This window comes from Notothenia rossii, assembly GCF_949606895.1.
Source record: "Notothenia rossii genome assembly, chromosome: 9".
Lineage (NCBI taxonomy): Eukaryota > Metazoa > Chordata > Actinopteri > Perciformes > Nototheniidae > Notothenia > Notothenia rossii.
Genome location: NC_136907.1, coordinates 54568155 through 54583632, shown reverse-complemented (window position 1 = coordinate 54583632; position 15478 = coordinate 54568155). Strand labels below are relative to the sequence as shown.

Genomic DNA, 15478 nt, shown 5'->3' with positions numbered 1-15478 from the left:
AATATGTCCATAACTTAACCTAAACCCTAAAGTTTACATCGTCTTACTCTTTGAACTTTTTTATACATAAGATGGTGAAGCAGTAAGCATCCGCGGAGTCAAGACAATAAACTGTTTTATAGTTATCTGCTATTTGTATTTACCTCTCATATATACTTCAAAATATTCTACTGCAAAGTGATGGATCTCCTTTACAGCTACAGTAACGTGCTCATTTCCTTTCTACGACACATCGATGTGTTCTGAATATCGATGTCCTCTAATGTCAGAGCCTGCCAATACGCATTTCAAATGTTGTTGATCACGGTGGCAGCCCGTCTGTTGGGGTATGAGTTATCCGTCTGTGTCACCAGAGACGTTTCTTTTCATACAGCCAATCAAAACACTAAACCAAAGCGGTAGCATCCTCACTGCCATGACCGTGACATTTACCGACAGCCAGACGGCATGCTAAGACAAAGAGTGTGAACAAATCTGACATTTCTAGACGGGAAAGATAAGATAAACATGAAGCTCTATCAGGTCCGATCGTGAATGGTGTGGTTTTCTTAGTCTATACCACTGCTAAATGCTGTTTGTCACTTGGCTTGTAAGCTGCAGTTAACAGAGCGAGTCTGTTTACATCTCACATCAAACTCCTTTCCCCCGACGGCTCAGCTGTCAATCACTCGCACAAAACTTCTCACCACCCTAGGAGCTCGGAGGCTAAAGGAGAATTTCTGATACATCTCCAGAAAACATCAACAGTATATTTTTACACCAGTTCAGCATATTTAGACGGAAGGTGCTTCCTAACATCAGCAATAGATCTGCTGTGGAGCTATTCTTTTTGATATTTGTTTTGGTTGTTTGTGTATAAAGCAGTGTTTCTCAAACTTGTTCATACCAAGGACCACTTAACCCAGGGGTCGGCAACCCGCGGCTCTTCTAGCCCTCTACTCTGGCTCCCTTGAGCTTAGACAAAAATAAGAAGGAAATAAAATAAAAACATTTGTAGGACTATTTATATTTTGTTGCACGGTCAAAAATGTTTTGTATCTTGTATTTTGAGGTGATACTGTGACACATACATTTAAAAAAAAAAAAAACCGGTTTTAATTAGGTCAACTAAAATATGCGTCACATCCTGCTACGGTCCCGCGACAGCGCCTTTTCTTGCAGGCGAATAACCTGACCCCCGACTCGATGAGCGAACTATGGATAAATCAAAGAAAATAAAAGTACCGGAGGAACACAGAGGGTTTAATTCTGCGTGGTTAGAGTTATGCTTTCACAGCAAACGATACTGGCTTACCGGTATAATTGATATGTAGAGAGAAGTTGTCAAAGGTGCTGCAGCCTTTACGTATGAGAGGAAAAACACGGAAGAGGAAGACTGCTGACGACCTTCAGTCATAATTCAATCAGTTAACTCTTTTTAGGGTGCAGCCATATGTTTTATTTATTTCAAAGTGGGCCCATTTCAATTATATTCATTTTCAGCCCAGTGACCGTCTGTGAGACAGCGATACACAGCAAAACCCAGCCCACACACGCACACGCACATGCACACGCACACGCACACACACCCGCATCCCGTCTCAGGGAGGAGAAATCGGCGGAGCTGCAGCTGAGAAAAGATTGTGTGTATGTTTGAGGAAGTCCGTGTGGACCAATCCATGGACTTAACGAAACGGCTCCACGGATTGGTCCATTTGGACCAATGGGTCCATTTGGGTATGGACCCAGGAAGAAAAAGAGAAATCTCCAACGAGGCTTTCTGGGGCAGCATAGACAGGTATTTTCTGTATTAGAGTTTTACTCGCTACAGGGTGCACTTTGAGGGTTTGTGACTCTGCAGACCGTTTACATGCAGAAAAAACTTCATAACACACAAGGGGACGGGTAATAACCGGAAAAGCATGACATGGGACCTTTAAATACATGTATTTATTTCAAATGTGAAATATTACCAATTTACTCACGGACCACTAGGGGGCGCTCACGGACTGTTCGCAGTGGTGGAAGAGGTATTTAGATCTTCTTCTTAAAGGGGCCCTATTATGTGGTTCCCATTTGTACTGTCTGTCTTTACTGTGACATGTTTACATGCCTCAATCTTCAAAAGACTCTTGATTTTTCTCACTCCCTGTTCTGCAGCACCTCTTTTCACCCTCTGTCTGAAACCAAAGTCCAGTCTGCTCTGATTGGTTAGCTGGAAAGCTCTGTTGTGATCCTTGTAGAGATGTCCCACCCCTTAGCCTATCATGTACAATGTGTCTGAGCTCTGAGCTACATAATGATGTCACTATGTTACATAAGTAAACAAAGGAGTCCAATGGAGGCGTTTCAGGCAGGGGGGGGGGGGGGGGGGTGTGTGGAAGATAAACTCCCTCTGGAGGGAACTTTTGGATTTGCAGACCATTTACATACACACAAACCATAATAGGGCCTTAAGGTAAAAGTAATAATACCACAATGTAGAAATACGCAAAATCTTACTTTTCTAAATTCTAATTCTAAAGGATTATCCAAAGGCACCAGTTATTTGAAAAAAATACGCATTTATGTCATTTTTATTTTGCAGCTGGTAAAGGATCGGTTAAAATCAAAAGATGTATACACTGCCGGGTACATCCATCCATAATAGTACAACATAATGTACTACGTATGCAAAAGTAACTAGTAACTAATGGTATAAATAAATGCAGGGGAGTAAAAAGCAAAATATCGGCTTCCAAAATGGAGTAAGCAGTAGTATAAAATGGAAATACTCAAGTAAAGAACCTCAAAAATGTACTTGATACAGCATGTGAGTAAATTTACTTAGTTACTTTCCACCACTGCTTGTCTGTGTGCTCTTGACAGTGTAAGTCATTGATTCCATCCTTTCTTATACCTAAGATGATTAACTGCGAGCACTTCCCTCTGGTGAGTCAAGAAAATAAATCAAAGTCATGTCGTTACGTTGTCAGAACTGCTCTCCTTATTTCCATGCAAATAGGCTTGTCTCCTGTCTTCCTCGCACTGTGCTTTGTAAACACCTGTCATCTTCACTCCTCTCTCTTTCTTTCTCTCTCTCTCTCTCTCTCTCTCTCTCTCTCTCTCTCTGTGTGTGTGTGTGTGTGTGTGTGTGTGTGTGTGTGTGTGTGTGTGTGTGTGTGTGTGTGTGTGTGTGTGTGTGTGTGTGTGTGTGTGTGTGTGTGTGTGTGTGTGTGTGTGTGTGTGTGTGTGTGTGTGTGTGTGTGTGTGTGTGTGTGTGTGTGTGTGTGTGTGTGTGTGTGTGTGTGTGTGTGTGTGTGTGTGTGTGTGTGTGTGTGTGTGTGTGTGTGTGTGTGTGTGTGTGTGTGTGTGTGTGTGTCAGATCCAACGTGCTCTGCTTAGGAACAACCAGACTCAGCACTTCTCCCAGAAACAGGCGCTCAGGCTGCACCAGGGGCTCGTCACCAGCACGGCAGAACAGGTGTGTGTCTGTATTATTGCACATGATGCAATTTCCCCTATTTTAAGATAAAATTATGAAAAAATGTCCCAATGAATCGGAAACACTTTTTACAAAAAACTAAATAATGACCTAAAATTATTTGTATCACCTTCCATTTTTTCTTCCATTTTCTCCACCATTTTCTTTCCCTTTCTCTCTTACAAGATACCTGAAAAAAAATGGTAACGTTTGACTAAAAGTTAGCTAAAATGTTGCATAAAGAAAAACAAAAAAAGACAAGAAAGATTATAAAATATGACCAAATCTCAATGAATCTTGTCTAAAGAGTACTTCATGACTAAATATAAAATGCTTTATTGCTGGCTGTACGTCTATTTCATTGTGTGTTTGATGTGTGTGTAGGTGATGGAGCGTCTGTGTGTGCGGGTGCAGCAGCAGGTGGGTGTCCTGAAAGGTTCTGAGGAGGGAGAGGAGGTCCAGACGGCCAGACAAATCCTGAAGGAAGCCAGGGACTCCAGAGCTGTGAGTAGAGTAACACTTTATTTCAAGCACGTGAGACCGTGAAATTGTTATAGCACATATATAAATACAAATACAAATATAGGATGTGTGAGTCAGAAACTTGGAGGAAGTAAGTTTCTGTATTTTAACCAGTAGTGGAAATGACCAAAACCACTTTCCTCGGGGACTCTACTTAAAGCACCATAACAAAGGGTTTTAGATTAACAATGGATTATATATTTGATCTGTAAAGCACTTTGGGCTGCATCTTGCAGACAGGTGCTATATAAATGAAGTGTATTATTCTATATGCTATTAGATCGATCAGCCCACTGGATGCCAATCATCACATGGCATACAGACAATGTTGGCCACTAGCTGCTTGTCGTTTTGAAGCATTTAGCAGCTAGAGAGCCAGATATTTCCCTCAGGATCTGGTGGAGCCCAAAAATGAGCCAAAAGAAACGTGAATATTGGACTGGACATTTGCCAGGTGTCTAGACACACAACTGCTTATGAATATTAACGTTGCTGTTTGAACTAGAAGGGCACTCGGAGAGTGAAAGATAATGCTTCTATCTGCCCTTTCCTCCGCACCAAATTGTAATGGGATCTTCGATGTCCCATGCCAAATTTAACAAGTTTATTGAATCAGTCAGTCCTGCTGACAAATAGAGAAACAAACCAAACCGAGAACATTTTTGAAGTTGATTATTTATCATCAATGTTACATTAATATCGTTATATGAGACTACAGATTTTAGATATCAAAACATTGTAAGCGTAGTCTTTTTAGTAGTGTAAGTTTTCTGAATGTATCACACTGTGTTAGCTCTTCTATTATTTGCCTTTACCGACATGGTCATTAAATTAGTAATAATAATTTTTTTAATATTATGTGAAACTATAAATGATCAACCCTACCCTATCAATATCGAGGTATTTGATCAATGGTATACTACTGATTTTCTTCAGATCGCCCAGCACTAATCAGGCGTCATGGTATATCATGACCTAACTCTAACTGCTGCTATATCTAAACTATCCTTACATATTATTGATAATCCATCAACAGTTATAAATACGATAATAAACATTTCAGAAAGGGGATATTCTGTTAAATGAATTGTTCCACTAATTTTAACCATTTTTCTTCCCTTTCCTGTTGCGTGTTTTTGTGTGTATTTGTGTGTAATAGCTCTATCCCTCTCTGTGTGAGTTGGCCCATGTGTTGTCAGTGGATGGCCCCGTCAAACAGCGTCTGGACACTCTGGCTGGAGAACTGGCCAAAGCCGCGGACAAGGAGCTGCAGGTAGGGAGAGGGTGGGGGGTGAAGGCACGGACGTTGCCATAGCCATTCCCCGGATGCAACTGTATTTTAAACAGTAGTGCAGCTCTGGACTAGTTGCATCTAAATTGCCCATTATTGGCACGGGGCTGTGTGTGCGGCGCAGGTATGCTGACTTCAAACGAAAAGGAGCATTTCAAATTCACAGGGAGGGAGCAGTTTACCATTTCTTTTAGTTCCAGTCCCATTGGGATTCAGTATGAGTCGAACGATGAACAAAAATTCAAACAGCACGCCCTGAGGAGGAATCTGGAATACTTTCTTTTGAATTACTGGAGCTTAATTTCCATTTCTGTTTGCGCTTTCCATTTCTAATTTTGCATAAGTGAAAATCAATTCAAATGCAGCAAAACTGTGGATCTTGCAGATGAGGTGAGCAGATCATATGATTTGTTAGCAGTCTATACATGGCTGAATGCATTGCTGCAGTGCACATAAATAAAACATGGCAACAAGTCAGAGTGAAGGAGCTGGATGAAAAATCGAAGGGAGGAGATAAAGAAACAGTGTACATGAATAATTAGACGCTTGGGAAACACGAACGTGGGTGTATTGAGAGTGCATTATAAATGTTGCGAGATGTAATTTATGTGTAGTGATGCATGTGTGTGTTCGTCTGCATACAGGTGGTGGTGGACTCCATGGTGTTGCTGTGCCGCGAGTTGTGTCCAATGTCCTGCTCTGCCGCAGAGAGGCTCAACCCGCCCCTCTCGTCCATCTCAGAGCAAGTTTCCATCCCTCGCTCCGCCATCCGCAGCGCCCTGATGGAGCGAGCGGCGGAGGATATCAACAGAGCTTTAGAGTGAGAAGCGGGTGAAAGAAGTTCAAAGGGAAGACACAAATGAATGCCGAGACACTTCTCGAATTGTAATTCCCTCCTCTATTTCCCTTGGCCTTTCTTTCAGGGAGGTGAAGTTGTCTGTGGTCTCCTATCTGACCAACTCCATAGTGGATCAGATTCTACAAGAGCTGTACACCACCCATAAAACCCTGGTACTGGTAATACCCCTTTACTGCATGACTTCTATTTCGAAATGTAAAACAAAATGTTTCTTTAATCTATCACGTCAATGCAAAGACGACTTAAAGGGGCCCTAATATGCTCCCTGGGGGTTCTCCCTTTCCTGCAGTGTGTTATATAGGTTTGTGTGCATGTAAATGGTCTGCAAAGGCTAGAATCCCAAAGTTACCTCCTTTAAGCTTTTCTATCCCACACACTCCCCCCCCCCCCCCGGCCTGAAACGCCTCAATTGGACTCCTTTGTTTACTTTTTTAACATGGTGACATCACTATGTAACACTCACGCTCCGCTCCTATTGGCTAACGCTCCAACACATTGAACGGGACATCTCACAGCCAACCAAGTGAGAAGATTGACTGCAGTATGAGAAAAATAAAGTATATTGGAACATTAACGCATGTAAACGTCACAGTAGAGGCACACAATACACATTTCAACATCAAAATGTATACACAGAATATGTGCCCTTTAAAGATATTGGCATTGGTCTGTAACCTAAAAAATGTGATTCATATTTCTAACCAAACTTTTTTCGCAACAGTGGTGCAATCCACAGAAAGTGCCCCCCCATTTTCAAAAATGTTTCACTGCAATCTTCTGTAACAATAACCTTTTACTAATTTCAGCTCATCCGACCGGCTCCTGTGATCAGCCTTTAAATAAACCAACGATCACATTATTTACAATATTGCAAAATACACACACCTTTTCAAATATCCAAACTCAATCAATGTTTATTTATATAGCACAATATCGCAAATGTTACATTTGTCTCAGTGGTCTTCACAGTTTGTACAGAAAAAAAATCCTCCATTGATTTGTGCAGTGTGTTTGTCGACTACATGATGATTCATTTCATTTAGTGAGACGATATGTTGCTCTAGTAAGATGAGTCATGGATTAATCTGAAAACACAGTATTTTTTAAAGCGAGTTGTCTGCTGAGTGGAATACATTAGTGTGCTGTTTATCAGATCCACAAACATTATTGATCAAATGTTGCCAAATATGTGCAAGTGTGCCTATAGCTACATAAGCAAAGTGCAGAGATGTTCACCCAGAGTGGCCCAGGAATGTCGAAGTCAACAAACATTTTAGTGAGTAGAGAATCAGCGGCAGTGCAATTTGATGTATGGTGCGGCAGCTCATTATTGGTCTCTTTATCAAAGACTTTCTCCAGCGTGGAGTACCCACTAAAATTTGATGTGTGGGATGTTTGTGCTCTCTCATTCTGTCAAAAAAGTCTGTGTATCTTTTAATTTTGAGGATCTTTAAGTGAAGTAGGGACTGTTTTAGAGCTGCTGCTGCTGCTATGTCATTACCACATCAAGATGAAGGCTTTTTAAGTATAGAGTAGGAGAATATTGCCTCGAGAAACAACAGAGTTCTGAGTCCGTTAAAGGACGTGATTAGAGCCTGCGGTTTTTCCTCTCCTCTCCATTTAATTGAATTGTATAAAAAAGAAACCAGTGGAAAAGCACGCAATACAACTGCTGGCTGCTGCTTTGCATTCCATTCATTGCTTCTACCTTACATCTCTTTTTTCTCTTCTCGCTGTGCCAGTTTGTCCTCTATCATGCCTTACTCAGGTTTGATCATCAGGAAATTGTGTTTTATTCATGGTCTTTTCAACTATAGCGCTATGCTTTCTTTGTAAGCTTCTTGCGTACAAGGGTGGGCTCGCTTCTCCTCCGAGATTGTGCAGAAGGGTTATTGACCCAGGTGCCGTGTGTGTGTGTGTGTGTGTGTGTGTGTGTGTGTGTGTGTGTGTGTGTGTGTGTGTGTGTGTGTGTGTGTGTGTGTGTGTGTGTGTGTGTGTGTGTGTGTGTGTGTGTGTGTGTGTGTGTGTGTGTGTGTGTGTGTGTGTGTGTGTGTGTGTGTGTGTGTGTGTGTGTGTGTGTGTGTGTGTGTGTGTTCTATCAGCTGCGGCAGGTGTCTCAGGCGAAGCGCTGGGATGACATCGGGGCGGGGCGGCGCACCGTCAGACAGTCCAGGATAGCTGAGTCCCTGGAATTTCCCGATGAGGACTTTGGTGTCAACCTGGGAATAGTAAGTGTCCGAGTGCATGCGGATAAAATGTGAACCCTCGCTACGTCTCCATGAAAAACATAATTGACGGGCTAATGAAGCGGCAGCGTACGGGACAGAGGGTTTTGCCGAATTTCAAAGAAAAACAAAGGTTAGCTTTAAGAAGATTAAAAAATATAGCAGAGCTCCAGTGATTAATACATCGTTGAAGCTTGTAAAGGTACGATGGCAAGCGGCAAACAAAGCAACTCAACAAAAGAGGCTTGTTGTGTGTTTCCTCTCAAAATACATAAATACACACATCAACTTTCATTGGCGTGACTTTCCTTCATCTGAGTAAAAATAACATCCTCGTCCTCAATGCTACTAGCTTATAATGACTTGAACAGTATGAGAAGGCAGCCTGCTAACAAGCTTTGTTATACACCTAAAAGATTTCAGAATCATAACTAATCTGGGGGGGGGGGGTGGTCAAGGGTTACTATCCCGCCAAAATATTAAGCTATGAGCCCCCTCTTAAAATAACTCTCGCTACAAAATCTACTTTCAAGGCCTTTTTCTAATAATTGTTTCTTGATAACTCATTTGGAGATATTTGGAGAACAAAAACAATAATTCTGTCATTAAAAAGCTGAAAATCTACTCTTTCCAACAACGTTTACAACTTTAAATGTGTTTCGGGGTCAAAGTGAGTGATTTTGATAGAGCAGGTCACATTATGTGTGTGTTCGGTGGATTGAGAGTTTCTTTTTTTACAGGTGGTACATGTACCAGATGGTTTGTTACAAAGAACCATATGAGAAGCTGTCATTTGGAAACTGTTCTGAAAAGAGCATGCACTTTGAAAAATTGCCTTGGCAGGTGATTGGACGAACCATCTGTCTATCACCGTTTGCCGTGGCCAGTTGTAGAAGAGGGAACATATCTTCTATCCAAAAAAAGCCAGTTTTTTATAAAGAAATTCTCTCCAGTTTTGAGCATCTTCTAGAAATGGGACTATCAGTTATGCCAATGGTTTTGAAATGGAATTAGTTTTAGTGAAAATATGATACATAAGCCCGTAATTCTTTCTGCTTGCTTTTTTGTGCTGTTCTCACATTTATGTTAACATATTTGGCTGCAGTGTTTGAAATAAAAGTGCCTTTTACATTTCTCTCTTTTTTAAAAGGACACAATGGCTATAAAGAAGCGGAGCTCCAGAACTAGAAGAATCCGTCCCGTCTCCACCAGACCCAGTGAGTGTTTTGTGCCTCCGCTAGCTGCTAATTAGCCTCAAGTGCTAACATAGCCTGATATTATATCACAATATTAGCATGGTCATGGTCAATTCACTTTTTACTTGATATACAGTGAGAAAGTTCTTTAATTGGTTTAACTTGAACTTTTAATTGGTGTGCAACTAAATTCCTCCCCAGTGGTTATGCTTATAGGGACTTTGTTATCTGCCAATGTATTACATCTTGTATGTTTAAAGGATAAAGCCTTTTTAAGTGGCCTGTATATCCATTCTATGGTGGCCTACAGGTCCAAACGTGTTAATACTTCCCAAAACACCTCCATTAGGAGAAACGTGCTGCAGCTTACAAAAAAGGTTGCAAATATAAAAACAGAAATGGGCCAAAACACATTCAAATGAAGAAAAAGCTCCAAATTGACAAAACATGTGAAGTGTTCACTAAAAGTGATGCATAAACAATACGCTGCAAATACAATACGCTGCAAATACAATACGCTGCAAATACAAAAAAATGCAAATACAATACGCTGCAAATACAAAACAATGCAAGTAAAGCACAATGGGAAAACATGATCGAAACGGGGACAGTAAAAAGTGGAGCACAGCTGGAAACTGGGCTTGTTGATATTTGGGCTTTCTAAGGTCGTGTCAACTTTCCCTGGAAACGTACCTACAATGCAAGTTTTATTGGCTTATTTTAACAATATGATCACATGATTTCTTCAATATTATTGGAAGTCTGCAAGCTAGCCAACGTAGCTAGCTTGCAGACTAGCTGACCTCATTTCAAATATACTTACAAATATGAAACAGACTAACTGTTCCAACAGTGACAGTTGGCCAACTTTATAATCCCTTAACAAGCTCTCCGGTCCCAGCTGTGTGCATCACTTTCTGATGTCCCTTTTCCATTATGTTTTGAGCTTCTTTCTGCATTTTTTATTTGAAGCATTTTGCATGTTTCAGCAAGTTTTTGAAATAAGGTGAATGTGTTGTCAAGTTGTAAAAAGGGGTTGTCATAAAAACTAACAGTGTAATTTAACCCAAAAACGATTCCTTTTAAAGTCATTGTCATTTTGTCTAGGTGTTGGTGATGAGCCCAGTCCCTCTCCCACCCCCTCTGCTCCACCGCACTCCGACCCTCTTACACACTCGGCATCATGGGAGTGTCTCTCCACCCTCCCCACAAACGGCTCGCCCTTGCGTCACGTGACCCACGTCAGGCCCCGCCCACCGCGGAGACACAGAGCGGGGCACCCTCCCCCTGAATCTGTAAGTCTGGGAATAACCTTCGACCTAATCAAGAATATTCATTATTCCTCGAGCAAGTGACGAAGTATCCTAAATGGCTTTTTGTCCACCCCCAAAAATGTACTTTTTTAATTCCATCTGGCTCTTTTAATGAAGGTAATGGAGTCTGTGTTATATAGGTGACATCAGTGTATGTTGAACTGCCCTATTTCTGATCTTACGCTCAAGTTAAGTCTATGTTGAGAAAGTAAACCCAGCATGTATCTAGTTCTCAAAGGCTTCTTTTATCTCCTTTGTGTGAAATGTTGTTTCTTTATCTGGTTTTCTATGCCATGGGTACTTTCCAAAAATAAGTCCCTCTTTCTTTATAAAGCAGGAAGCTGTCGCGTATGTCTCTGTGACTCAAATTTTAATCACGCACAGCCACCTCCCAGGGGCAGCCTCCAACTTAGCGGCTTGTTTGTTTGGAGATTTTGTAAAAGGCTTTTTCTAAATCGGTACAAACTCTGTTAGGGCAGCATGATCAGGAGCTGTTTTACAAACACACTTCTGTTGGCAGTGGACTCACTCCTGCAAGCCAGACATTCAGAACCATAATACCTTCTGCCAGCCTTTCAGATTCTGTCGACGCGGCGGGTTGATCATTGCTATTCTGCTATTCTATCTGTTTCCTGTAGCACGGCTCAGAGAACGGAGGAGCCAGTACGATGGAGGACGGACTGCCTGACTTCTACAGCAAGAGAGTTCTACCTGACAGGTGAAGCTTTTCTTGAACTTTAAAACATTTATTGGATGTGTCAGTCAATGCTCGTCCAAATGTTAAAAAAGGCTAAAAAGACAGAGTGAGTTTCTCTCCCACACACCCTTCCTGACACACGCGCTTCCATTGGCTAGTGCTCCAACACAAGGTATGTGATAGGATAAGGGGCGGGGTATCTCTACATGTCACAGTAGAGGCAAAACATACAAATATGAACCTGACAATTAGCATACTATGTCCTCTTTAAATAAATGTAGTTGAATATTTCAATATGAGTTATACTGACATCATGTGTATACAGATGTGAATAACATTTTAATTCTTACTATAGGTCACATTTGCTCTGTACTAAAAAATAACTTCAACCTGCTGCAGCAACAATTGCAATAACCACATACCTACATAAGAAGTGTTCCTCCTGTATGTTATATACACTTCATACTACATGCATTAAACAGGACTATTGGATGTCCTCTGTGCATATATATTTATATATTGCTTTTGTACTCATGTCATGTAATAGCATCAATGCTGAATGAGCAGCATGCTGCTGTCGCGCTCCATTTGCACTCAACAGAGGCCTCATTTTTTAGCTCCATTTGTTCTGTAATCAGAACATACTCAAATATATGGATTAAATGATGCTGTGTACTTTCACAGTGCAGCCTTCTGTTTCCTTACTCATTTTCTTTGCAGGTGCCCAGCGGTCACGCACAATGTGCTTTCTCTTTATTACAGACAGAACTGGCTCTCTGTGTTTACAGATCCATGGGAAAACTATTATATGTTAGAGAAACTCAACCGTTTGTTTTTCTTTAGCCTGTTGAAAACAACAGAACATTCATTGAGTGGGTTTCAAATACATTGCATATTCTATTTTAAACACTGATTGTTGGCTTCATCTTTTTTTAAACTAATTCTGAGTAGATACAAATATATGTTTGTTATGTGTGGCAAAGTCAAGTAATTACTGTAAAGTATTGTTTAGTTGATAAAATCTTCATTTTACAGGGTTTTCTGTTCCAGGATGACAGTTTGTTTGTTTGTTTGTAGTGTAACTGGTTTAAATGTAAGCATTTACTTGATTTTGTATGTAGATGGCCCACAATCAAGAACATGTTGTCACCCCTGCATTAAATCAACTACTTTAAGCTAGTATTTGTCGTAAGTGGCACTTTCCATTAAATCATTTTTTTTATTCGCCCATCGCTCCCCTCAGCGTTGCTTCATAATGACTGTGAACCTAGTGGAACGTTAACAGCTAAAATGTGCTCAATGCTCACAGCAGTGCTTTATCAAGATTCATTGAGGCATCACAAAATATGCCTGCTGTTAAATATATTAAACCATCTGTAGAGAATTGAAACAAATAAATTGTCAAAGGGAAGTGGTGTCCTTGAATAGAAGAGGAGCCTGATTAGACTAACAATCTAACAGTGCTGCAGTGGTGGGAAATGAGGTTATGAAACACCAGATCATACCATTCACGCCATATGGGTGTGCTGGAAGACGGATTGGACATAGACCTGCTTGGTTTCCTTAATAAATCAATATTTATCCTATAAATATCAGCCTATTAAAATACTTTAAATACACATTTGAAAGTATCTCAGGCTTTTTAAATAAACTTTTTAGTGTTTAAATCAATAGACTAATGCTCCATCTTACAATTTGTGACACCAGCGGAGCAGCAAAGGATACTTTTTGAGAATCAAATACATTTAGTTTTATGAAAGCAATGACATGAGAGCGTATCTTAGCGCCAATAGAACCAGCTGTTTGTTCGGTTCGCTCTCTCTTTCGTTCCCTTCTAATTTCCCTTCTTTCTAGTGATTGCCTCGACAGTGGTGCAGGGTCCTACAACCTGGACATGTGTTAGCATTTCACCACGTCCAGTTCCGTTTTCTCTAGTCTACGTTTGTTTTATCCGGATTGTTGTTAGATGCCTGAAATAAGTTCTGTGGTTAACACAAGCTTAAGAAATCTCCACGATTTGTTCTACGACATAAAATACGTCAGTAAATACCCCATTGGTAAATGTCCAAAGATGTGTCTTCAAAACGGTGGTTGCTAACAAACGACCGAATGAGACCAATAAACGTCATCCACGAGTCAGCCCATTCATCTTCTTATTACAGACACATGCATTTCCTAACATTTGGTCTACCTATGCTGTAAAATGTATTATCTCTTCGATTTACACACGGCATCTATTGCACGTCTGTCCGTCCTGGGAGAGGGATCCCTCCTCTGTTGCTCTCCCTGAGGTTTCTCCCATGTTTTCCCTTTAAACTATGGGGTTTCTCCGGAAGTTTTTCCTTGAATGATGTGAGGGTCTAAGGATAGAGGGTGCCGTTTTTCTCATACTGATATTCTGTACAATCTGGGCTATTGTATTAGCTGTAAAGTGTCTCTATTGTAGGCTATTTTTATTATATGTACAGCACTTTGGCTCGACCAAAAATCGTTTATAAATGTGCTATATAAATAAAACTTGATTTGATTTAGCTTAGCCTTGGTGATGTAACCGTTCTGAATTTGTGCCAAAAGTTCTGTATACTACTTACTGTAAAGAGCAAGTTCTTTCTATCGGCCCATAAATCTCCTCTTTCAATTCAGTACTACAAACAGCGCATATACAACAAACAGTGTCAAGGAAAAGTAAACATTATTCGACTTTAATCAAAACTTGACAAATCAGATTCCACTGCAAATTCTCAGTCGGCATACCTCTAGAAAAATGGTTGATTAGCATTAGATCTAATCTAGTCAGCTGTCGACAGCATCATACACAAGCCATTGATGATGAACTGACAGTAGTGGAATGTAGCTAATTACATTATCTCAAATCCTACAACAAAAACAATTGGTGTTTTCACTAAATCCTACTTTATACTTCACTACATTTTGGAGTCAAATGTACTTTTTGCTGGTCTGGTTATTGCATTACAGTATATAATGTAATCCAACAGTGAAGTGATAAACACATGAATGCATCAATCATTCGAATCCAATAATTTAAAAATTAAAGATGTTTTGCTTTTTGTACGTTTTAAAGCTAACACTTGCACTAGTACAATATGAATGCAGGACTTTAACTTACAGCTGTTTTTTTGACTCTGCAGTAGTACAGTCAATACCACTTAATGGCTTTGGCATTAAAGCTTAAACTTTATTGTAATCGTCCATTCCTTTACCAGCAACCTCTCTCGTATCCCTCCTCTTCTTCCCCCTTCAGTCAGCTGTCGTCCCTCCATCAGGGCCAGTCGCTGAGGAGAAAGAAAAGACGCAGCATGTTGTCAATTTTCTCCGGCTTCCGCAAGAACCGCAACTCCACCATCTCCAATCAGGACCCGGAGTGAGTACGCGGCACCGGGCCGAGTGGAAGGGGGGGTGGGGGGGGCGGGTGAAAGTTAAATCGAGTGCAGCGACCCAGAGAACCAGACGGCTGTTAAATGAATCCAGCGCCGGGCATTAACGTTGCCTCATAGCTTCATAAATATTTTAATGGAAGAAAATATTTCGCTGTGACCAACTGTTTTTCCCCCTTCGAATTAATGGCATTGCATACATATAAGCTGGCCTTACGTCACACCCCCATAGTTAAAAAAGTAGAAGGGCGAGAACTGCACGTAGTAGGCACTCTTTGTAAACTTCCCCTTTTGAAAGCAGTTAGTTTCAGACAATGGAGGAGAAAAAGAGTTTCATGTGTGTTTCAGCTGACAAAGGCTCTTTAAGGAATTCTGGGGAGGCGGAAGTCCTGTGACACAATCGCTTCAAATGTTGAATAATCATAGAAGTTACATTTTGAAGTTATCCAGCAGCCTACAGCAGTCTGAAAGAGGATAAAAGAACAGGTGACTCATCGTAAGGGTAGCTATTGCCAAAGTAGTTGCATTCAATTGGATG

The 15478-nt window shown here is 40.8% G+C and overlaps 1 protein-coding gene across 6 annotated transcripts in view; it reads left to right on the top strand.

Moving 5' to 3' along the window:
- Nucleotides 1–15478, top strand: part of carmil3 (capping protein regulator and myosin 1 linker 3) — a 147982-nt gene that overhangs the window by 119178 nt on the left and 13326 nt on the right. For 4 of the 6 annotated variants that reach the window (XM_079651797.1, XM_079651796.1, XM_079651799.1 and 1 more), the window contains 10 exons: nucleotides 3344–3442; nucleotides 3827–3946; nucleotides 5124–5237; nucleotides 5900–6075; nucleotides 6179–6272; nucleotides 8217–8342; nucleotides 9490–9556; nucleotides 10643–10830; nucleotides 11487–11566; nucleotides 14808–14927. In XM_079651797.1, coding sequence (XP_079507923.1) covers nucleotides 3344–3442; nucleotides 3827–3946; nucleotides 5124–5237; nucleotides 5900–6075; nucleotides 6179–6272; nucleotides 8217–8342; nucleotides 9490–9556; nucleotides 10643–10830; nucleotides 11487–11566; nucleotides 14808–14927 — 1184 coding nt within the window. The remainder of the gene's footprint in view (nucleotides 1–3343; nucleotides 3443–3826; nucleotides 3947–5123; nucleotides 5238–5899; nucleotides 6076–6178; nucleotides 6273–8216; nucleotides 8343–9489; nucleotides 9557–10642; nucleotides 10831–11486; nucleotides 11567–14807; nucleotides 14928–15478) is intronic. The other 2 variants (XM_079651798.1, XM_079651800.1) reach the window with 2 other exon arrangements.